General features: G+C 40.0%; 1 protein-coding gene across 3 annotated transcripts in view; it reads right to left on the reverse strand.

Moving 5' to 3' along the window:
• Positions 1-20,060, reverse strand: part of MCF2L (MCF.2 cell line derived transforming sequence like) — a 362,484-nt gene extending 342,424 nt beyond the window's left edge. For all 3 annotated transcript variants that reach the window (XM_072621934.1, XM_072621919.1, XM_072621931.1), the window contains exons 1-2: positions 19,631-20,060; positions 3,356-3,547 (exon numbers count right to left, since the gene is read on the reverse strand). In XM_072621934.1, coding sequence (XP_072478035.1) covers positions 3,356-3,527 — 172 coding nt within the window. In that variant the 5' untranslated portion in view covers positions 3,528-3,547; positions 19,631-20,060. The remainder of the gene's footprint in view (positions 1-3,355; positions 3,548-19,630) is intronic.
• Between the last annotated feature and the right edge of the window lie 6,040 nt (positions 20,061-26,100).

The raw sequence follows: 26,100 nt of genomic DNA on the forward strand, positions 1-26,100 counted from the left end.
AGCTTTCATCCAGAACCATCCAAGGGAGAGACATGAATATTTAGTTCACAGAATCGGAAAAAACCTCAAAAGTCATGTGGTCTAATCTTTTCCTGCCCATTTAAAAAATATGAAGGTGTTGGGTTCTACAAGTGAATAAATCATTTATTAAAGCATTCACTCTGCTCAAAGTACTGGAGATCAAAAGAATTCTATGAGGATATGAGTTTATATCTAGGTTTTTAAAAAACCATATTCTATCCTAGTAGCACTAAAATCTGTTCATATCTTTGGTTCTAAAAACATGTGCTAGTGCAGTTAAATGTGTTTTTAAGAGATAAAATAATTCCCAGATAAAAGCTGAACATTCATTAATTTCATAGCTCTTTAAAACTGTGTATGCAGCGTGCCTTAAGGACTTAGGCTATAAACCTGCAAGAGATCTAGAGTAGATAATCAGAAGCCACATATATCTGGATGATGGGCAGTTATCAGGAGCAAGGCAAGAAAAGTCTAATGACTGTGAAAACCTATTCCAACTAGAAAAGGACTATGCCAGTTTGTATTTAGAACAGCAATACAACAAAATCCAAAGCCTTTCTCCTAACAACCAATGAACTCCTCTGCTAGCAAAACAGCAAAGGCTTGATTGTATCCACCCAATGGGGATTTTTTTCCCCACTGAAATCCCCAAATATACTGGAATCCTAAAGCATAGGGAACCTAGGTAGATAAAGTACTGAATCTGAAGTCAAGAAGATCTGAGTTAAAATCCTGCCTCAGACACATCCTGGCTGGTTGACCCTGGGCAAATCACTCAAGCTCTGTCTGCCTCAGTTTCAATGGGGATAATAATAGCACCCACCTCCCAGATGCTACTGTTTTGGGGAGCAAATGAAATATTATTTGTAAAGCGCTTAGCACAGTCCCTGGCACATAGTGTGTGTTAAATGCTTGTGCCCTTCCATTTCCTTCCCCCACGGACAAGAAGACCCAGGGAAGTCCAATCTCCTGGTTAAGAAATCCAAAGTGAATAAGAACTACTCCAGCCTTCAATGAAGCAGCAACTGAATTAAGGTTATTGAAAAAGGTCTATAGGTATACATGCACATGTACATAATCTCTCTATAAGATATTAGTCTAACTTATGTATCACCTATCTGAAAAATGTCTCTAATGATACAATAGGTGAGGCACTGAGAGGTTACCAGGATGAGCAGCCAGCACCATCAGAGTCAGGACTTGAACCACATCTTTCCACCTGAGAGGCCTCTGTATCCTTGGAGGACCTCTACCCACTCTACTACACTGTCTCATTTTATAGCACTAAGCTTTGCAAAGTCCTCTGCATACATATTTCTCATCTGATCCACAGAAGAACCATATGGGATAGGTACTATAGGCATCATTATATCCATTTTTACACACGACCAAAATGAGGCTTAGAGAGATTGCCTAGTCTAGGATCATATAACCAATAAGCTATGGACGTTGGATTCTTATTGATTTTTTTTTTGGCTGAATTAACTCCAACATTTTCCCCACTATCCCATAATACTATTCCACTATACCAAGCCATGTGGTACAGCAGATAGGGTCCCCAGTCTGGAATCATCTTCCTGACTTCAAATTTGGCCTCAGACACTTAATAGCTGGGTGACCCTGGGCAACTCACTATTTGACTCAGTTTCCTCATCTGTAAAATGGACTGGAGAAAGAAATGGCAAACCACTCCAGTATCTCTGCCCAAAAAAACGCCAAATGGGGTCACAAAGAATCAGACATAACCGAAACAACTGAACAGTAACTTACCAAGTTAGGCTTCCACTTACCAAAACAAAACAAAAATACACCTTTTCTACAATTCTGTTTTCAAATTAAAATAGGAAAAAAAAAAGTCTAGTTCCTCAGGGCACTAAGATCATCCTAAATAACTCATGTTTACTTAGCACTCTAAGGTTTTATGTTTTGAAAAACCTTTCTTCACCAGTCTTCACCAGAGCTAAGTGGAGCAGGGTTTGTCATGTTCATTTTATAAGTGAAGAGATGTAGACCAGAGGGATTAAGTGATTTGCCCAGGGTGACCCAGCTAGTAAGGCTCAGAGCCCTGAACTGAAACCCAGTTTTCTGCTTCCAGATTAGTGTTTTTTGCATGTGGCAATGCCTCTCATTCAGAGAAGCTGCCCTATCAAACTGTTTCATTGTAAACAATAGCTATACCTCCCCTGTTCTCTGAGATCAAACACTGCATCCTCTTGAGAAAGCCATGACGGCTCTCTTACTCCATTCCACGAAGTCCGTGAAAAATAGGATTGTATATGTAATTTTACATGTTATTAAAGTAATATCATAGTATTCTACTACTAACCCAGTTCAACAAATGGCTTCCTTCATTCAAGATGAAAGAAGGCACAACTGCTCATTAGAAAACAAATTAATCTTCAGTTGGGAAACTGATCAACAACAAAAATACTGAAATGATGAAGCATGACTAGAAATGAAAGGAAAGCAATGACCTCCATTAAGAAGTGCATGGAAAACTTTAAATTGGGTGAGGGGAGCAGATAGACGTGTGTTATCCTGATCTCACCTCCTTCATCCAGATGGAGCTTTTCAAACTGATTAGAGCCTTAGGACTATCTCCACATGTCTGCTTTACCGACTCTGTTTTCAATCTTTGTTCTATGGCTTGGCACCACAGAATCTGCTGTGATGACACATCACACCTGAACAATAGCTCTTTTATGTTTTTAAAAATAAAGCAAAGCCTATTAAATATTCCTCCCTGAGGTGTACTCTATGCTTTATTTATACACACACAGAATGTCGGAGCTGGATGATCTAGTCCGACAAGATCACTCTACAGACATGGAAACAGAGGACCGAAGAGATTAAGATCATTTGCTCCAATATCATTAGGTAGTAAGTGACGAAGTCAGAATTCAAACTCAGATCTCTTCCTCTGATTCCTGTGTTCTTCCACCATACCAAAATTGTTCATTGTAGGGCAGCATTTTAAATGGTTTTAAGGTACTTCAAAAATACAGAACTTAATCTATCTTAAAACACCTTTCCTCCTCCCCCCTCCCCCATTATTCAGCCAGGTATTGGATAATAATTGAGAGTCTTATGATAAGTAGCATCAGATTCTCCCACAATGCAATTCTCAGGCAGTCAAACCCTGCCTTCAGCCCTTTGAAGTTATTAGGGTAACCACTGAGAGAAGTGATAATTTATCAAATTATTTCCTATGGCATAAGAGCCAATCAGTTTTTGAAAGTACCTTCTTGCCTACCCAGGAGGAGTGCCTACTTAAGCTTGATTAATAAGAATCCTAGAGTTCTACAACATAAGTGGCAAAATGCCAAGCTCTTACCTGGTTGTCTAACTGTCACCTGCTGTTTATCTTGAACGAGCCGGATGACATCAGACACATCAATCTGATGCTCAATTTCTTCCTCCTTGGCCTCATTAGTCTGAGATGAGGGTGAAGGACAATGGTTACTTCCACTTTCCTTGCACAGGATGAACCTCCAACAGTCAAACATGAAAGAGCTTGAGTCGCTACCTGCAATTTAATAAATGTGGAAATAAATTAGGTTACCAAAAATATAGTTAATTAGAAGAGTATTTTGTCTCTTTCACATGTGTTTAGAAAAATTGTTTCAATAAACTGGCTGTAAGTTCTGGCCACATTCACTTTGAAATGACCACTACATAGTTTTAAAAAGTTATTTTTCTGAGGTAGAAATTTTATGGCACCCATAAAATAATTTTTAACAACAAAATTTCTCTTACAACTCTAGAATCTGATGGAAAAGGGTAACCAAAATACATCTCCCGCCTTTGATGTTTAAAATACTGGTTTTCGCCTTGACCTTTAGGTTGTTGTTTCAATGATTTCCAAATCTCTTAGGCTCTTGGTTTCAGTGACACTTCCTAATTCATTACCCTGGCAAACTTTCAAAACTGTTTCTGGATGTTTATTGAGATGACCTCAGAATTTTTTCATGGTTTCTATGTCAATAAGGCAATAGTTGAATCTCAGAATAAACAAGGAAGAAATCATTTTGCCCATGAAAAAGTTTAGGAAAAGAACCTGTGAGAAGTTTTTAGCTATCTTGAGCTTTAGAAAAGTTAGCATTTATAATTCCAAGTATGTGCATTCATCCTTCATTGCTGAAGAAGACCACAGAAATGATGACATGACTTGCACTTGACTTTGTTTTGAGTGAGGGAGGGCTGTACAGGTCACTAGCCTTACTTCTCCTCCAGAGCCATTTGAATCCAGTGACCAGATATTCATCAAGATGACTGGAGATGACCCAGCATGAGGCAATTGGGGTTAAGTGACTTGCCCAAGGTCACACAGCTAGTGAATATTAAGTGTCTGAGGTGAGATTTGAACTCAGGTCCTCCTGACCATTGCACTGGTGCTCTATCCACTGTACCACCTAGCTGTCCATGTTTCCAAGTATACGTTATCTGAAAGTATTTGAGACACAAATATTGGGATCAGGGATAGGGATGGGGCCTTCGATTTCATTGTTCTAGGGTACTCTCACAATTATTTGTCTATTTATCACCCCCCTACCCTCTGCCACTGAATATCAACTTGCAACCTAGAGTCTTAAAAGAGCTATCTTGGGGGGCTAAGTTATCACACAGCCCACACGTAACAGAAACAAGACTTGATTCCTTGTCTTCTTGACTCAAAGGTCAGTTCCCTACCAGACATGCCGACTCTCCTTTTTGAGGGAGAAGCAATTGAGGTTCAGTGACTTGCTCAGTTAGCCAATGTCTGAAGTCATATTTGAACTCAAGTCCTCCTGACTCCAGAGTCAGTCTATCCCTCTGTGCCACTTAGCTCCCCCTGTATGCTGCTGCTTCTTTAAAGTTAACTAAATGAAATTACCCAGTATTCTCTTCTTTTAGCATTGAGTAGCTTCTCTGTTATTTATCTTTTATGGCTTACACATACTTTTACCTTTTCTACTAATACTTTCTGCATAACAGGTGACAGAAAAAGCACTTATTAAATACTTGCTTAGTGTCGAGCACCAGAGATATCAACAGAAATAGGGACTCATTCCTAGCTCTCAAGAAGTTCACACTGCAATTGGGAAGACAACAAATGAAAAAAGTCTGACTTCAGGGCAGATGAAAAGGTATAGAAGTCATAAGGGTGCAGCAGAGTGGATGGCAAGGCCCAGCCAGTTAACAAACAGTGCCAGGAATTTGCAGGACATAGAAGCAGGGTGGTCTTCCATCTCACCAGAATGCATCCAGTTGACAACTCCCATCTCCTGCAAGCTAAGGGAAGAGTCAAGTAATCCAAATGGGTTCTGGATGCCCTGGTTGATGGAAAGGTCAAAAGGGAAAGACAAAAAGAGGGTTCCCCTCATGGTGAAAGTTCTTCCTCCTACACTGTTCCTGCACTGGATGGATACAGAATAGTGTCTAGGATCCCAGGGGGAAAGTTTGAAAGGAAGGGTATCTGTGTAGTCTGCTATGATGGTTATGATAGAATCTAAGATAGCCCAGGAATATGGGTTAGAGGGTGAGGGCAAGAGGTAAAGAAGATGTAAGTGAATATGCCTTAAGAAAAAGAAAGAGGAGGTATTACACAAATAATAAAGTGATAATTATTTGTATATTTGCTCCACTTCCAGTCTCAAACTATCTAGATTACACAATGCTCTTTTCCAGTAATTCCTTTAATTCAATTTACTTTCATTCTTTAATTCAACAAAACATCAAATAACTACCATAACATATGCAAGGCACGGTGGACAACTGGGACAAAGCAAAGCCCCAAATCTTTAGCTTGGAATTCACTATTCTCCATAATCTGACATCTGCCAGCCAGGAAAGTATAATTAAGACAGCACTGAGCTTGGAATCAAGAGACTTGGATTCCAGTCCCATTTTCTTTACTAGCTATTTGCCCTGCCTGAGATCACACAAGACAAATGTTCACCGAAAAAAGACACAAACAGGAAAAATTCTGAGAAGGAAAAGAGCTTCCTGAAGAAACCAATAGGACTACACAGGAAAGTTATTTACCAACTTAGATTTTTAAAAACATATACACAGAAGATGGGGGGGAAAGGACAAATAACTGATGACAATTGACTTAAAGTAGGAAGATAATTTTTCCACTTGATTTTTCTTGCTTTTTTGCAACATGGTTAATATGGAAATGTTTTGCATGATTTCATAATAGATATATTGCTTGCCTTCTCAGTGGGGGGAGGGGCAGGAAGGAAGAGAGAATTTGCAACTCAAAAATGTTTTAAAGAGTGCTAATAATAAATAACAAAGTTTTAACAAGAAACAAAGACAGGCATGCTAAAAAAAAAAAAGTATGATAGGTGAACAAACATTTATTAAGAACCTACTTTGTATCAGGCATTGTGCTAAATGCTAGAGATACAAAGAAAGGCAACATTAAAAACAAACAAACAAACCTCACCCAGAGCTTAAGGAGCTCTTGGTCTAATGGTAGAGACAACACGCAGGCAATTACATACAAACAAGATATGGACAGGATGCTGCCACATCCTGTAAAAAAGTGTCAGGAGGTATTTTTTTAAAAATTTCTAATAAGTATGAAGTATACAATGAAATAAGGAAAGACTTATACACGGTAAGAGAAAATGAAAGTCAGCAGAAATGGAACTGCATACACAGATTACAACTATATTTATATAACGTCCATATTTTAAATAAAAGGAGAACAAAATAGGACTGGAGATTTAGAATGGCAAGAGATCTTACTCAGTTCATCCATCCCCCTCACCTTATACATAAGGAAATGGACTCACTGCGCTCTAAGATAAGAGCGATTAAATGAAAGAAATCAAGCCAAAGGTGGTAAATCTTTGAGCAAACTGTGGAGAACATAACAAAAGTTCATCTTTTTCTTACCATTGTTCATTCGTTTGCTTGGCACTGTCGACTAATAGTGGATATATTTTATCCCTTGTTTTGTATATTTTTACTCTTTTTTGTTTACCATTATTAAATTTGCAAAAAATTTAAGGAAAATAATAATATGAAGATAATGAAGGCTCAAATGAGCACTGGCAGTGAATGCTGCCAACAACCAAAAGGGCTTTTTGAGCCATTTGGGGGCATGAGGAAGATTAAGATAGAGACAGAAGCATTGGTTGGGTATGTGGAATGATGGTAACAACTCATGGAAGGTTCAACACATAAGTCTCATATGACTTATTTGTCATATTTGTCTCTTCTAAGGGCAATGATCTCTGGATTGAGAAGGCTACACCAAAAATTGTTAACAGGGATTAGAAATCTGAGATAAGGGACAAGATAGTCCTAGAGCCTCCAGTTCCTCTCAAAGACTTCAAGGTACCAGACCCAGATGTACTTAATCTTATGGTAGGAAAAGAACTAGACCATGTATTCACCAAGCCAATGATGGTGAACCGATTTTGTGAAAAACCTTGGCAAATAACAGAGAAATAGCAGAGCAGGTATCTCAATTTAAGAAAACAATAAAGCTTGGTTTCTCTTCCCAGTGAAATTCTATTGTATTGTATTCAAGAAGTTGTTTGTGTATATGCAGTCTCTTTCCTGAACTCCAACTGTTGTCCCATAGCCATAGAAAACTCAACAACTCCAGAACACAATTCACATTACAGCCCCACCCATTCCCAATCCAGCCTTTCCTATTTCAATTAAAGACACTACCATTCTACTATCTCCTAGGCTGGTAACCTTAGCATTATCTTTAACATTTCCCTCTTTCTCACCATCACAGTCAATCACGCCTTAGGTCTTCCTGATTCACTCTGTTCATTTTTAAAATCCTTAGAGTAGAACACAGAGAGTCACAACTAGAAATTTCTTCAATTGGGTCAAGGAAGGGACAGGGTTGGGGCTCCAGAGTGTGTACGCCCTTTTAGTATAGGAAATAATCCCAAGGAAGTATTATTAAGAAAGTAGAACCACCACCTCAGTTTCGGTCTTCAGGCCCTTTTGGCTAGATCAGTGGTTCTATGGATGTCCCCAAATAGATTTTGTTTATGTGGGTTTCATCTATCAATATTTACCAATTAGGAAGTAAAAATCAGCATCATCATCATTTTTATTATAAAAACAGTTTTGAGTACAAAATAAGAGTGGAGTGGGGAGGGGAAGTCCATTTTCAACTGCATGGAAAGTAATCCTATGGTAGACTTGTTCTGCAGAGCCCTTGAGTACAGAGCTAGGCACATTACAATGGATAAGTATTGCAGAAAAGATTTGGGTTTGATGTAAGGAAAACCTTTTTCATAATCAGAATTTTCCACCAATTTAATGAGCTACCTTAGGAGGTAGAAGGGTAGAAGGAGAGGTTTCTGCCCATCCAAGGTGTTCAGTGAAGACTAGATAACCACTTATTGCTGACGTCATAATGGAAATTCTTGTTCAGATATATATCTGAGTACTGAACTCTTGAAAACCTGTGATCTTGTGTCTGATAATGTACAAAAAGATTTAAAAACTGTAGTCTGACATTTTTCTACTGAAAAGCAGGAGGGAACATTTATCATTTGTTCACTCATGATGTTTCTTCCCAAACATTCTTACGCATAGAATTCTTCCCTTTCAACCCCAATTAAATCATCTCCCCTTCTTCACTAAAGTAACTCTGGAGATCCCACCTCTTCTATCGATTCTATCCCCCAGATAAGAAGGATCACAAACACACACATATATGCATGCACATGCATGCACATGCACATGCACACACACCATCTTCCTCCTTCTGCTCTCCATCTCTGGCACCATAAAAAAAATCATCCTTTTATTTCTACTCAGCATTTTAACTTTTAAAAATTTTTTCATTGTTTGTGTATACTTTGTCAGTTTTATTCATTTTAAGTATTTTAGATTTTTGACCCCTAGTTCAGATAAGCACCAAGCTATCATAGTAAACAAAAGAAAAAATACTACGATGTGAGCCACTTATTTGCATGGACTAGTATGCATGTGGTTTTGAGTTCCCTTACAATTTCTAAGAGCCAAAACTAGAGAGGGATAACTAGGGATTTTTTTCCAAGGACACTGCACTTTAAAGGATTCTAAATTCAGCAGCATCCTTGGGATTACTTCCTACCTTAAAAGGGCCTCAGCCCAGGTGACTGCTACACACTCTGGAGTCCCCACCCTGTCCCTTCCTTGACCCAACTGAAAAAATTTCTGCTTGTGGCTCTCTATGTTCTGCTCCAAGAATTCTTAAAATGAGCTGATCAGCAGTCAATTTAACTTTCAGAGGAAAAAAAATCCAACCCGTCCCTGCTCATATTTATTACCAATGTCTCAAAAAATAGTGTAATTCTTTTTTAATGCAAATGAAAGAGAAAAGGTCCTCCAATGTGGGTATGTAGCATGTACATATATGCATGTATAAAATCCTACAGCTGATTTATCAATAAAGGGTTATATATAGGATAACAGATTTAGAATTGGGAAGAAAGGTTATGTAATCCAATTCCCTCAATTTTACAGATGAGGAATTAAGCCAAGAACTATTAAGTGATGTGTTCAAGGTCATAGGTTATCAGTGGCAGATGAATCACCTTGAGTAAAATGAGTGTGTTGGATTCAATCTCTCAGGTCCATTTCTCAATTTAAAACCTATAGTTCTAAAATATGATCACTGGGTAGAAATGGTAGTTCCTTTTTTTTTCCTCCTGCTGGACACATTTAAAACCTCTGACATCACTTTAAGATGAGGGGAAACTGAGAAGAACATTCTTCACTCTCCCACTCATTACAAACTAAGTTATTTGTCCTTGTGCAGATTTATATAGCATAAGCAGAATAGGCAAAAAAAATCTAACTGCCAAAAACCATACACTCTATGTTAGGGATAAGTACTAAAATTGAGATTCCTCAAACTGGTTGGCTCAACAGGCATCAGTAAAAAGAAATCTTAATTTTGCACATAGGACAATCAGCTGAAAAGGGAAACAAGGTCAGAGTTGCTCTGACAAAAGGTCCCTGCCTTTTGTCTAATGAAATTCAGTTTCTTCAGAACAAGATACTTAGATTGGATTTTGGACTAGAGATATTATCTAGGGAAAGAAAGCATACTACAGTTTTCCCTTCCATATTGCGATTTCAATATATTGGAGGTCAGCATAAAAAACATTACTGTAAAAGGGAATTTGGAGGGAGTTTAGTGGAAGTCACAGACAATACAGGAAAGCCAGCAGATGACACAGCTTTGGCCTACATATAGCCTATGACCGAATACTTAACTCAAATTTTACAATAATGTACTGTAAATACCCTATAAAAGAAAAAGAAAAAATTCAGATTTCTTCTCAAGTATTAAGTGACATCCAAAAATTTTTCCAGCTCGAGGGAGTGCTGCATCCCTAACTCCCCACAATGTGCAATGGATAACTGTATAAGGAGAAAAGCTTCAGATTTAAGAGTCAAAGGTTCAATTTTTATTTGTCAGTACTCTTCCTGACCCCATTTGGGATTTTCTTCGCAAAGATACTGGAAGGGTTCACCATTTCCTTCTGCAGTTCATTTTACAGAAGAGGAAACTGAGGCAAAGAGGGTTACATGACTTGCCCAGGGTCACACAGCTAATAAGTATCTGAGGCCATATTTGAACTCAGGTTGTCCTAACTCCAGGCTGGTCGCTCTATGCACTGTGCCACCTAGCTGCCCCAAAGGATTTGGATTCAAATCCCAACTCTATTGCTCATCAGCTATGTGATCTTACCAAGATACCTCTACTGCCTGGGTCATCCTTTACTCATCTATAAAATGAGAGGGTTGGATTTGATTATCTCTAAGGTATCTTCTTTCTCTAAACCCCATGAATGCCTTCATTACAGGTGAGAGAGCTAAGGCCTTTTGGACAACAGCATTTGAAATTATTTCAAGGTGAGAACTGAGAAATCCTGAAAAACACAGACTAAAAAGGTACTACAATGAAATGAGACCTCAAAAAATGAGCAAATCAGCAGCTTCCTTGGAATAGGATTTCTGCAAGGGCACCAAAAAAATGGATTTTTGAAATAGCTAACATGTTCCCAAAAGAGTAAAAAAGGAGTTCCAGTCTCAAGGACAATAAAGCTGAGGTTTCACTTTCTGGGAAATTTTAAATGATGGGAGAAATGCAACACTATCATAATGGTTCTTAATTTTTGCCCAGTAACTAACAGTTGTCTTTAGGCTTCAAAAAAGGAGTACAATAATGCATCAGAACACAGAATCAGTCTTTGAGTCCACTGTATTTCCAGCTATGTAACTTCCCTTTGAATGTCTGCTTTAACCCAGTTTTTATCTGTCTACTAATATCAGGGTTATCAATCAACCTAAAAGTACCTATTGGTTCTTTACCACATGGCCAGCATTGCAGGGAGGGGAGTGGGGAAGGTTGGTGTGCCCAAGGGGAATTAGACAGAGGGATTCTACTGTACTTGGCTGGGTTTTTTTGGTGTGGTGTGCATGTTTTAAGAAATAAAAAGCAAAGTTACCTCTGAGATAGAGCAGAAAACAGAAGGCAATTGTGCTGATAGTCCTACCCTCCTGAGATCTCCCACCTGAGATCTCCACACCTGCTGTTTAGCTGCTAAAGGTAAAAAAAAAAATGACAGTCCCTTTTATCTCTCTACCTTTCTTTAGTTCCAGCCATGCCAAGAAAAGCAGTTGCTTGCCTAGGGCTTTTATCAATACTGTTTTGCATTTTAGCTTTTCTGTAAAGTCAAAATCCTGAATGGGATAGACATTTAAAAAATTTGCCAGTTTATCCCCAAAGAGAATCTCGACACCTGTAAATGATTTTTTCCCATTCAATTTGCCAAACCATATATACTTTCCTCCCTTCCCTGCTTTGTGGCTTCAATAAAAATTTGTTGGCCTCATTTTGTTTTTTAGTCTTCTTTGTTCGGTTAGTAGCCTAGGGTAATTATTTCATTCTGTTACTGAAAAATAGGCCAAGTCAAAAAGTTCACCTGATTTCTCTTCCAAATAATAGCTACCCTTGATTCTTCCCCTCCTCCACTTCTTATCATCCAGTCATTTACTAAATTCTGCTGATTTTGTTCCCGTAATTTCTCATAGCCACTCCTTCCTTCCTCTTCATTCCCTGTGTCAGCACCATGGTCAAAGGCTTCATTACTGTCCACCTCTCCTATAGACTTTCCACCTCTATTCTCCATACTATTCCTTTATAACACTGCCAGGCTAATCTTCCTCATAATAGAGGTGGACATGTCACTCTTACTCAAAACCCTTCAATGATTCCCAAATGTCTATGAAGAAACAAAAAAACCCCACTTATTAAGTACTAAATAATTAACTTATTGTGTCAAATACTGGGGAAATAAACAAAAAAAATGTGACTGTCCCTGCTTTCAAGGAGCTCGTACTCTTCAGCTTCAGAACAGATGAAAAGGGTTGGAAATCCTAAGGGTGCAGCAGGGCAGATGGCAACACCCATGATTCTTTAGGCTATTTCAGTCAATCAGATGAGTGTGCCAGGGGGACATAGGGCATAGAAACAGGGCAGATGGTAAGTTCTGAAGGACCATATGATAAAATGGCAGGGAGTATGTTAAGTCCTGGTGGTCCTCTAGCTCATCAAAAGAAATACACACACGTATATACATACATATGTATGTAATACACACATACACATATATACATACACATACACATCTACACATCTACATCTTATATGCATATTTTTTGGTATGTTGTATCTACCTTTAGAAATTGAGTTTCCCTAAGACAGGAACCAAATTTTTTGCCTTTCTTTGTACTTCCTGCACTTAGCATATAACAAGCAGTTGAGGTCTGTTGACCAACTTTGGTCCTGCAAAACCTGCGAGCAGTCAAACAGCCCCAGGCAAGGTGGTGCCACCACTGGTGGCACCATTTCCTGTGAGATCCAGGCCCTCCTAAGTAACAATCCAACTCCTTTGTCCAGCCCATAAAGTTGTCCACAATCTGACGCCATGTTTATCCCAAACTACTTCTTTTAAAATACTCCACATTCCATTCAAACAGGACTACTCACAATCCTTTTGGAGTAGATTTTTTTCCTCAAGTCTTTTGATCCCTCCTCCCCTCCAGGCCCAACCAAAAAGTCTTTCCCAGGACAGGCAGAGCTCTAAGAACTGGAAAAAAGCTCTGCGTTCTAATCAACGAAGAATCCTATTCTGCCTTTGGGGAATCTCAGCTATTCCCACCACTCCTCTTTGAATGAGAAGAACAGATAAAATTGGGAGACTGCAGACTACACCTTTGGGTGAGGGAGGGAAAGGGGTAATGGGGAATCTGTTGGAATCTAAATTACTCCTGAGTAACTTGTCTGAAAACAATTTATGTGTCAAATAATGATAAGTATATAGTGCTTTAAAGTTAAACAATTTACATACATTTCACTTGAACAGAAAATATTCCTATAAGAGAGACAAAGTATGAAGTGGTACCTTGGATATTCCATGTATTTGCAGTAAATTAAAGGGTTTATTCAACATTTATGAATGAAGCAAAATAGTTTGGTTAGAAAAGACTAGTAAATGTGCATCGGAGAACTTTGAGGTTTAGCTCCAACACTTTCTAGTAAGTGACTAGCAAGTTAAAACTTCTGACTTCCTGTTTGTTGTTGAGTCCTTCAGTCATGACTGACTCTTCCTGATCCCATGAATGATAAGAGTATCTAGGAGGTTTTCTTGGCAAAGATATTGGAGTGGTTTGCCATTTCATTCTCTGTTGGATTAAAGCAAATAGAGATTAAGTGACTTGCCCAAGGTCACATAGTAAGTAGGTTGTCTAAGGTCCGATTTGCACTCAGCTTTTCCTGAAGGAGGAAATGACAAACTACTGCAGTATCTTTGCCAAGAAAATCCCAAATGGGGTCATGAAGAGTCAGACATGACTAAAAAACGACTGAACAACAACAACTTCCTGACTTTAGTCCCAGCCACCTAGCTGATTCTGATGCCTAACCTACAAAATAAGGGTCATAATGCTTCAATACCTACTCCACAGGAATGTTCATGGGATAATTACATGATGTGCTGAAAGCCACATGGTTGGTTGGTCGTTGTCCTTGGTTCTAGAAGACGACCAAAATGACATCACCATGATAAGGTGAAGTTTCAATGTGTACCACTGTGGCTGATCAGACCAATATGAGCTCAGAATTCTTTACCACAGATTGGGCACAGATAGTCTGTGTGAACATTTGGGGTGGTTACACCAAATTTGCACATCTTACATTTCCTTTGTGCTGTTTCACTCGTGCTTTGCTCATACAGCACAGCACCTTCTCTGATGTGGGCATGCCATGCTGAGTGGTCTTGTAGATAGATAGTAAATGCTGGAGGTGGGATCTGAAATTAAATCTTTCTGACTCTAGACATATGCTTGCCAAAAAAACTATTTTATGAAGAATTCACACAGGGTGGTCAGAAGAAGGGATTACAAGGACACTCACAAGGTCTCACTTAAGAACTTTGGAATTGATTGTGTGACATGGGAGACACAGGACCACTTAACATGGCGTACCCACATCAGAGAAGATGCTGTGCTCTATGACCAAAGCAGAACTGAAACAGTTCAAAGGCAATGGAGGATGGGCAAATTTAGAGTATCTACCCCAAATGTTCATGTGGACTATTTGTACCCAACCTGTGGTAGAACATTCCGAGTTCATGTTGCTCTGATCAGCCAGACTCAGACACAATGAAACTTGATGATGTCATCTGGGTCCTCTTTGATAATGAAGGACAACCAACCAATCATGGTATAGTAATGAAGCTAGAACTGGGAAGGACCTCAGGGACTATCCAATAATGTGAGTTGGATAGCATTTTCTTATTTTGAAAGTGCTTTTCATATGTGGTCTCATCTGATTCCACAACATCCCTGTGAAGCAGATTGTACAACCCCTTCATTTTACAAATGAGGAAAGGGGACCAGGGAGGTTAATCATGAGATAGAAGTAGAACTCATGTTCTCTGACTGGACAGCTAGGTGGTGCTCTGTCTACTGCAGGGTCCCAGAGTCAGGAAGATTGATCTTCATAAGTCCAGATCTACTTTCAAACACAGGAGCTGTGTGACCCTGGGTAAGTCATTTAACCCTATTTGACTCAGTTACTTCATCTGTAAAATGAGCAGGAGAAGAAAATGGCAAACCACTCCAGTATCTCTGCCAAGAAAATCCCAAATGTGGTCATGATGAGTTGGACATGACTGAAATGACTGAACAACAACCGGCTCTGTACCATAAGCATTATATGAAACATCAGTTATACCTGTTATTATATATTTGATTATTGATGGAATGGGAAGGGGTGGGTATCCAAACCTGAAATTTCAGCTTCAGAGAGATAGAACTTCCTGTATGTAAAAACCTTTCTACAATGTAGATGAACAATTCTATAACTTGTTTTGGAAAGTTGCCAGGTAAAATATTAAATTACCTTGCCAGGATCACACAGCCAGTCTGTATCAGAGGCAAGACTTGACCTGTGTTTTCTGACTCCAAGGCCTGTCCCTTTATTCACAATCTTCCCTCCCACCCCCTGCACTCCCCCCCCTCTAATGCTGGAGACAGCTAGGTGGCTCAGTGGATAGAGCATTGGGCCTTGAGTCAGGAAGACCTGAGTTCAAACATAACCTCAGACACTTACTAGCTGTGTGACCCTGGGCAAGTCACCTAACCTCTGTTTGCCCAATTCATTGGAGATGGAAATGACAAACCATTCTAGATCTTCGCCAAGAAAACCCCATGGGCTATATTAGCATGCTATGGTCCATAGGGTCCCTAAGAGTAGGATAGGTCTCAACAACAACCATGCTCCCTCTCCCAGGTTATTAACCATGCATATAATAACATCTCAAAGGACAAGAGAAATAATAAAATTTCTTAAGGTCAAAAGGACTTTAAAGTCTTTTTTTAAAGTCATGATTTCACTGGTTTAGAGAACTCCTATTGAGGAAATTCCCTCCACCAAAGCAGAATGATATAGTCTTAGTGAGTTGTCTGAGTTCAGTATGTTTTAAAGGTAATACTTGAACGAAGATCTTCCAGACTTGTTTGGCAGAGGAAAAAACTGAGGCCAGAGTGAATAAGGACTTACTGAAATGAACAGGAAATTTCAGTAGTTTCCAAGTTCAGTGCTTTAATCACACTATATAGTATCAGAGAAACAAAACTCTGTCCGTTCAGCATCCTTGACTAAGTATACCTTTATTTGCACGTTTATTTCAAAATCCATTATTCAGGAGGTTTTTTGTAATTAAAATATTTTTTAAACTTAAAATACTAAGGATTTCTCCTTTGAAGTTTACCATAATGACTTCTTTGAAACACTGAGACACTTTACTTTTTCAAGATAAATGTTCGAATTTGAGTTAAAGGCTTCTATAACAGGATTCTAAACCTCACTAAAGAAGGCTCTCAAAGAGAAAGTTAATTTCAGAGTAGTCAAAGCAACATGTTAAATTGAGACTTCACCAATCTTCAAAGGAATACATAGAGAATCATGTTCGATTTACTACAGGAAGACAGGATTTCCAATTATATAGAATCCTTTCATCTTTCAGGTGTACCCTGTTCATTCCAATATTCAAATCTTACAATATTAATATGCTAACAGATTCTCTCTCCCTCTCATTTGTATTCTCTTTATTCCTACTCATGTTCAGGCTACCCCTGCAAACACATTTTAACCCTCTTCATTCTCCAGATGCATACATGTTTTGGGAAAAAAAATTAAAGTTAAAATACATAAATACGTGTGCATATGAGTGTGTCCCAAAACTATGTCTATAATAAGGAACATTGAATATGAAGTCAGTTATCAGTAAATGTCAAAAGTGGCTTAATACCATCTTATTATATAATAACTCTTTACATTTTCATTATGCTTTCACAGTTCTCATTTGATTCTTATAACTCTGTGGCATGGATAATGCAGTAATTATTAATCTCCATTTTACAGATAAAACTAAGGCATCAAATTTAAATGCTTTGTCATAGGTCATGAAATTAGTGACAGAATCAGGACAATTCACACCTAGGTTTCCTGAATCTGAACATAGTTCCTTTCCTACTATGTCCTTCTGTACAGAGATACAATTCTACTAAGGTGACCTGCTTCACTGGGTCTCTCAAACTTGTTTTTTTATGATCACATATTTGGAGCTGGAAGGGGCCTCCCAGGTCATCTAATCCAATCTGTCACTGTACAGATAAGCAAACTGAGGCCCAGAGATGTTGAGCAAATTGCCCAAGGTCACACAGGTACAAAGTGACAGAACTAGAGTTGAGCCCAGCTCTTCTGACTTGTCTTTGTACCAACTCTCTCCTTACTTCCCCATAGGAAGGGAAAGTCATTCTCCATCCTTGGATGGATCTGATATTGGGAACTAAAGGAAGAATGATGATTTGAAGTCCCTCCAAGGCCAGGTGAATTGTAGGTTAGAGTGAGCCTCAAAGCTGATTAGACCTATAACTATTGTCCCAGTTGACGACTTCACTATTAAAAGACAGAGACTTCAAAGAATTATTTTGAAATGCCTGATGATCCTGTATCTCAATAAAACAATAAACATTTCTTAAGTGCCTATTGTATTCCCACACTGTGCTAAGTACTTGGGATACAAAAAGAAGCCAAAGCTAATCCCTCAAGGACCTTACATTCTAACAAGGGGGACAACATGCAGACAAATAAATATAAAGCAAACTACACAGGATAAATAGGAAATAATAAAAGAGGAAAAGCACTGGAATTAAGAGGGATGAAGGAAGGGTTCCTAGAAGGAAGATTTTTCTTAGGAGTTAAAGAAAGCCAGGGAGGTCTCTAGTAGAAGCACAAGAGGAAGAGCATTCCAGGTGTTGGAGACAGCCAGAGAAAATGCCCCAAGCCTATCTGTTTGTGGACCCTAGGAGACTAGGGTCACTGGATCAAAGAGTATATGTCATGGGATAAGGTGGAAGAAGACTGGAAAGGTAAGAAAGGGCTAGTTTATGAAGAGCGTTGAATGCCCTTCATCAATCCAACTGGATTTTTTATTTGTTCCTGGACACAATTGTATTTCTTGATGTATGGGTACCCCCAGGGAATCTAAGTGCTCCGGCAATTCCAATGGGGACAAAATGACCAGGGAGATATCCCCCCTTCCTTAGTTTCTGAAACTCTATTCTATTTTTATAATGTTGACCCTGCCTATTACTGTCACATATCCTGGTAGCCTCCCACTCACCAGTCATCTGAACATCCTGCCCTTACTACACAGCTAAAGTTTCCCCTTTCCACTCCGCAGAGCTACTGACTGAGAGCTCACCTGTTGCTCTTGGGCTCACCATTGAAACTGATCCTCACTGAATGCAGAATTTCCCCCTAAAATTAAGAGACTAGTGTTAACTTGCCTCTTCTGGTATGGATGCTTCCCCATCCAGCACCTTTCTGTTTCAGACTTCGGACACCAGATCTGGGAGTTTAATGCTGATTGTAAAAACATCTCAGGCAGGTACCCAAAAAATTGCCTGGAAAATGCCAATGAGTTTTTGTAAATGTTGCAAAGGAAGTTTTTCCTGAATTTGTATTTGTTGTTAAAAACAATTAGCTAAGCTGAGCCATCCTTTTCTTTGATACGTAAAATGAAAAGTGTAATACTTTGTTCCTCTTCAGCTGAGGCATAAACAGTCTAGAGAAAGATTCTTTGAAAGACTTCGAGAGCCCAGTTCCAGTGCTCAAGTCCTCTCAATCACTCTCATAAAACGATTCAGGTTTAAGCAAACATGGATCCACAAAGCAATAAAAGAATCGGGAGACATGCAACTAACCTGTTCCTCTGGGTTGGTTGTTTTGGGGTTTTTTTGTGTATCATTCCAAATGGCCAGAAAAGCTGCCTTGTCCCCAGACTCCCTCTTTCTTTCCCAAGCTTGCCCATAGAAACTGCCCATGGGAGAGCATGCATAGGTTGTTGAAAGTCACTCTCCTGAAGTCACTAATGCAAGAAGCGTCATTTAGAAGTGTAACCTTCTCTCATCTTTTCCCCTGCCACCTTCCGTGCCCCCTCCCCAAGAAACAAAGCTGTTTACACTTCTCATCCACTGGCGGTGCTGCCCCGTAGTTTGGCTTCAAAGGCTTTGGGGTAGGATTCCCCCACCCGGAGGCCAATCCCTAGTTAAACTAGTTTGTTTCCTAACGGCCGCCCCAGAGGGAACAATGGTGGTCCATGCTCCACAGCCAGTAACAAAAGCTGACTGCACCGCCATCACCCCCAGGTTCCCACTGACAGGTTGCTTCCATTAGCATCCCTTGGCGGGGAAGGCGAAAGTGAGAGCCACGAGGGGCTCTTCGTTCTCCATCTGGGCGATCTCCCGAAGCGAGCAGGTGGAAGGACCGGCGAGCGGGCTGGAACCTCCGCGGCGCCGCAGCTTGGAGCTGAGCCCCGGGCTCCCGCCCATGGCTCAGCTCGAGGGGCAGCCCGCGCAAACCCGGAGGCAGGGGCAACCCGCGCGGGCGGCTTAGCGGGAGCACAGGCGGATCTCTCCGGCGATCTCGCGGGGGAGAGGGTCGCAAGCTTGGAGGGCGAGAGAAGCAGAAGAGACACAACAAAGCACACAGGTGGCATGCATGCCTACTGACCTGGGAGCAGAGGCTTAGCCCGAGGGTCCGGGCAGCGCTGCCCACAGCCAAGGATCGTCGGGAGACCGGGGCCGGAGCGGACTGGCAACTCCAATTATAGCAGCTAAGGACGAACCACCGGCGGCCGAGAGAACAGCTCCGACTGACGATCGGCAGGAGAGAGCCACAGCCGGCCAGCTCAGCTGAGCGCCCGGCAGGCGAGGAACTAAGCCAGAAGGAGCCGCCGCCTCTGGGCGCCTGGGCGGGCCTTAGCACCGCCTCCCGGATCCCCCAGCCCTGGGCTCGCTTCTCCGCGGAGGAGTCTGCCCAAGTCCAGCAGGGCCAGTGGGAGATGGGGAGGGGAATGAGCCAGGGGGAAGAAATGTCTTCTGGGCTGAAGACCCCTCCAAGCCTGGAGCTCAGTCCCCTCTCCGGGCTGAGATCAAGTCCCAATAGCGAGTGATATGTAAATACACCTTATCCTGCACTAGATGGGTTGCACCTGAAGTCAATGATTTCCCGTGGAGGCAGTGGCCTTTCGCCCCGCCCTCCCCTTGTATTTTTCCCCAACACTTCTCCTATAGGAATCCGAGTCACGTCCGACTCTTCGTAATCTCATTTGGGGTGTTCTCGGCAAAGACACTGGAGTGGTTTGCTTTTTCCTCTTCCAGCTCATTTTATGAATGCGATGCAAACTGGACTTGCCCAGGGTCACCCAACTAGGAAGTTTCTGAAGTCGGATTTGAACTTAGGAAGATGAGTCTTCCTGATACTAAACCCAGTGCTCTCTCCACTGTGCCACCTAGCAGTCTTAACTACTCAGCGCCCATCCCTCCCAACCCCCTTCTTGCCTGCCCTGTTTTCATCATAAAAACAGGGGGGTGACTTCGGGGGGTGATTGGTACCGTCTCCCTAAAGCACATCAAGTGAGGTTGTGGCTGAATTTTGAACTGCTGACTGGCTTTGGAAGAGTGCCTGGGATTTGTTTCATTGTGACGTGCTTCTGTATCAGTATTTATTTGTTCAGAGAAATAAACAGCAACTGGCTTGTGAAGTTTCCTGGGGACTCCTGCACCGGGTGTCAATAACAATGCCTGTTCTCAACGGGACAGTGTCAGTGACTTTGTGGTCAGTCTCTGTGGCTGCAGCAAGGCGTTTGGGCTTTGACCAAGCAGTTAATATTACTCTGGAAAGTTGTTAGTAAACAAAGGAACCCAAAGGTAACTGGAAGCTCAGAGTACAGTACCGAACAGTTAGGAGAATGCTTCTGCCTTGCAATCAGGCAAATATTGAAAAGTACTGGCAATAATATAGAGAATGGCCTTAGAGGTTACTTGGTTTCAGTGTTAGGAAAGCTGGTATTCAAGGTCTCCTTTGACACATACAGGCTAAGTGACCCTGGAAAAGTAAGAACACCATAAGACACTCTCTAAGTTTGTATGTTACAGAATAGTTTCAGATCTATATAGGCATGGGGTATAGGGTGTTTACTTAATGAGAGTTTCCCCACGTCATTTAAATCTCGGGTCTTGTTAAAAACAAACAAACAAACATGAACACAGCAAGATCTTTGAAATGGAAGGCATCTTAGAGATCATTCAGTACAATTGCCACCCAATTGCCACTCTCTTCTATGACATTCCTGACTAAAGGTCAGTCAGCCTTCACTTGAATGCTTCCAGTAATGGAAAACTCACTGTCTTATAAGGCTGCCCTTTCTGGTTTGTTTTGGTTTTTTGTATAACTTTATTAGAATCTACTTCCTTGAAGCTGGTATCATGATCTTTAATTGTCTCCCTTTAATTCCACAGGGGGCCCTTCACAAATGTGATAAAGAGCTGTCCAATCGACAATATCCTGTTTCTTCCAGGTTAAATATTCCATTTTCCTCCCTCATTCCTGGGAGACAATGAGTTTACCAGCCTGATGATCAAACCCCAGAAGCTCTCTAATTTGTCTTTTTTTTTTTTTTTTTACAAAAGCAAAAAACTCAAAACAAAAACGAAACAAAAACAAACCAAGATCCTCTGATTTCATTGGAAAAGATCATTGATTTCCAAAGAAGGCAGGAAATTGGGCGTGGGGTGTCTGATGCCTCACCCCAAGGGGTCTGTAATCAATCAGTCAGAAGGAGAAAGATAAGATGAATCCTACCTTCCTCACAATAGCCAATTGTTGGACTTGTCTGCACTACAACACACTCTACCCTATTGCTTCAGTGCAAATTCTTTCCTTCTGGGATCCTTTAACACCAAACTGCTATCCTGGGTCACCCAAAGATGCAGCTACACAAATACCATTGGGAAAATTCTAGCACACCACTCTACCCCTTGGATACTTATTCCCTCCCCACCATTATCGTTTTGTGACTAAGGAAGACTCCCCTATCCCCTATCTTCTAGGGCAGTGACATTGAATAAAAACCCCATCCTCCCTTTTTTGTTTTGGGTGGCATAGAATAAGTTGCACAGGATGAGCAAACATGGATGATTTGTGGCAGTTCATAGGTTTATTACGTTATCTTTCCACCCAAACCCACCCCTCTTCCAAATTTTCCTATCATTGTTAAGTGCACCACTATCCCTGTTCACCCATAATCAGGACCTTTGTTATCAGCTTCCAAACCTCATTCTCCTTTAATCCACATATCTAAACACTTGCCAAATCATGTCAGTTTTACACTCAAGTCTCTCTACCATCTGTCCCTTTCTCAGTACTTATATATCCACTCCTCTTGTTCAGACCCTCATCACGTCTCTGCCTTGTCTTCTGCAATCCGTCCGTCATGTAGCATGGATTTTTCTGAAGCTCAAGTCTGAATCTAGTGTCTCCCTATTGATTTAAAGATCAAATATTTCATGTTTATCTCCTCCTTTTTCATTCATATTTTTGCACAAATTTTATAGTATGTATAATTATCAGTACAGTAATGCATGTAAATATTTTAAAATAAGTAGCTATTTATATTTTAGAGTTCATATTCAAAAAATTTCCCTGATACAAATATACAATCAAAAAGTTTGGAAGCCACTGGCATAGGGATTTCCCAGTGAGGAATTCCTGGACCAGTATAACTCTAAAACTGTTCTTCTACAACTTAAAGTCTTAGAGCATTGATTGGAGCCTTGAGACTTTTTGAGGCAATTACCCAAGGTAATTGCCAATATTTGTCAGAGGTGAGACTTACATCTTCCTATATCTGAGGCCAACTTTCTATCCACTATACCAGAATGTTCTTCTAAAATATTGACCACTGGTATGCTGGAGGTAGCCTAAACTAGCCTCAGAGAGCTGATTGTTAAATGTTCGGTGTGAACACTTACACCTTAGAGAGTTGATTGTTAAATGTTCAGTGTGAACATTTACATCTCAGAAATCAGCAAATGCTACAAATCTGGCCTTGATTTATTGTTTTGTTGATTGTCTAGACTTAAGAAAATTATAGAGAAACAGTCAATAACACAGATTAATCTTAAAAGTACAACATGAATACTCCCTCCCCCCAACCAATTGTTAAACATTCACCAATATACCCAAAATGGAACTTAAAACTGGAGATTTAGTCTTACTGAACAGAGTGATGTGAGACTATTAAATTCTTATTCTGCATATTACATACTTTTAATTAAAAATATTTTCCTCCATTAAAGTCCTTTTCTAATGCCTTACTATATAACACTGAGGTAATCCTAGGTTTTTATGCCAACAGAGTACAATCTCTGACAGGTCCAACCAAAATGGAAATTCTCAGGTTTGAATTCTCAAGTACTTGAAATTCTCAAGTACAAAAGGATCAGCCTAGCTAAACCCTGAGACAGCTGGTTCCCAGGTGATCAACTTCTTTTTTCCCCCTTTCTCTTCTTTCTTTTATCTTTTTTTTTTTTTTTTACCTTGGCAACTCACTCATCAAAATCAGATAGTAAGAACCTGAGACTCTGATACTGGGCATATACCCCAAGGAATCCATTAATAAGAAAGAAAGTCCCCCATATAGTTCAATGTATTTATAATAGCACTTTTTATGATGTATGTGTTAGTCCTTCATTGCCGAAGAAGACCATGCCATCAGAGAAATGATGACATGACTTGCGCTTGACTTTGCTTTGAGTGAGGGAGGGCTGTGCAGGTCACCAGCCTCACTTCTGCTCCAAAGCCATCTGAATCCAGTGACCGGATATTCATCAGGATGACTGGAGATGACCCAGGATGAGGCAACTGGGGTTAAGTGACTTGCCCAAGGTCACACAGCTAGTGAGTGTCAAGTGTCTGAAGTAAGATTTGAACTCAGGTCCTCCTGACTCCTGCACTGGTTCTCTATCTACTGCACCACCTAGCTGCCACTTTTTATGATATCTTCAGAACTAAGAACAAAGTAGATTCCCATCAATTGAGGAATGGCTAAACATCTGTGGTACATGAATGTGATAGAATTCTACTGGCCTGTTAGAAATGGCACGTTTAATGATTATAAAGGTTCATGGAAAGATCTGTATGAGCTGATGTACACTGAAGTAAACAGAGACAAGAAACCAATATACACAGTAACTAAAACAGTGTAAATGGAAGGAACAACACACCAACTAAATAAATAAATGTAACAAAATTATAAAGATCTAATAGGACTTGAATGAAGAGACATCAGAGCACACACCCAACCCACCACTTTGTAGAAGTGGGAGGTCAATACTTGTTACACATTGCACATATTTTTGGATTTTTTTCGATGTATCGATCAGTTGTATTGATTTTTTTTCTTAAAAAAAAAGTATTTGCCATATGAAATAACTCTCTGAAAAGAGGAGAGAAAAGGATACTTCAGATAAACTTGGTACTATAAGCAACAGTTGCAGTTAAATGGCACAGTAGATAAAATACTGGGCTTAAAGTGAAGAAGACTCATCTTCCTGAGTTCAAATCTGACCTCGGGTGCTTACTGGCTGTGTGATCCCATTTGCCTCAATTCCATATCTGTAAAATAATCTGGAGAAGAGAATAGCAAACCCTTCCAGCTTCTTTCCCAAGAAAACGTCAAATGGAGTCAAGAAAAGTTGGGTATGACTGAACAAAGAAGCAGAAAATGTTAATTAAATAGTTATACAAAAATTTTCAATTTTTTAATAATTTGTTGCCATCTATATCTGTTGAGGAAGTGCTCACATCCATGAAATAATGGGGTTTTTGAAGTTAGACTATGCTAGCTTTTTGGGAGTAATTTCTTACTTTTACTGAGTTTTGTAGTCAATGGAAACTCCTAAATCTTCTTCACAAGAACCGAGATTAAACTGTCTCATCTCATTCTCTCCTTGTGCAACTGATTCCTTAACCTCACTGTATTTTTTTTACATTTATCCATATTAACATTTAACTTGCTTGCTTTGACACTTCATTCCACCTGTCAAGATTACTGAGAATTCTGATTTCCTTTGTTGTTGCATTGTTTCAGTTATGTCTGACTCTCTGTGATCCCATTTGGGGTTTTCTTGGCAAACATTATGGAGTAGTTTGCTATTTCCTTCTCCAGCTCATTTTACAGATGAGAAAACTGAGGCAAACAGGAGTAAGTGCCTTGCCTAGGGTCACACAGCTATTAAATATCTGAGGCCAGATTTGAACTCAGGAAGATGTCTTCCTGATTCTAGCTCAGTGCTCTATCTGCTTTACCACCTTAATCCCTCTTAATCTCCTATCATCTACAAATCTGATATATTTACACCAATCTTGATGCAAGTCGATGATAAAACTTAAAGCAGGATAAAGCTCCATATTCCATCATTAGAGATCTCTCTCCATCCAGCTGTTGATCATTATCTTTGAAAATAGCCATTCAACCAACTGAATTTCACATATACTCCATCTTGTTCATACTCATACTCCATCTTGTTCACAAAGACCTCAAAAAGTTTCTCCATTTGGGAAACTTAACAACATGAAGTAAAATAGCAGCAAGCAAGGTCATTGGACTTAAGTCTGGATTCTGCCTCTGATGGGGCACCTTGGACAAACTTCTTCACCACCCTGGGTCTCCTTTTCTTCATCTGTCTAATGAGTAGGTTGAAATAATTGGCCTCTGAGGTCCTTTCCAGCTCTCAATTTATTATCCTATTTAAAGCAGGATCTTTTTTATTTGGACAATACCAAAAATCGTCTACTAGGCAAAGGGTGAAACAGAGGAATAAACAAATGCAGTTGTACCTAAAGGGCATATTGGCATTGCAACTTGTCATGTTGCCAAACATCCTAATTCTGTTCTCTATGTTGGCATATCAATAGGAAATTATATTCTGGGAAAGAAGAAAAAATTCAGTAAATATATAGGAACTTGGCTTCCTTCCTAAGGAAAAGTCTCAGACTATATAAATCAGTGAAAGGGGTGGGAACCTTCCCATTGCACACAAACATGTCTCTGAATACATAAATGCCACCTTGTTCTCTGATTAACTTGAGTTTCATATTTTTTTGTTTGCTTAACTTGACTGTTTTATTAAATGCCA

The sequence above is a fragment of the Notamacropus eugenii genome, chromosome 6 (genome assembly GCF_028372415.1).
Source record: "Notamacropus eugenii isolate mMacEug1 chromosome 6, mMacEug1.pri_v2, whole genome shotgun sequence".
Taxonomy (NCBI): domain Eukaryota; kingdom Metazoa; phylum Chordata; class Mammalia; order Diprotodontia; family Macropodidae; genus Notamacropus; species Notamacropus eugenii.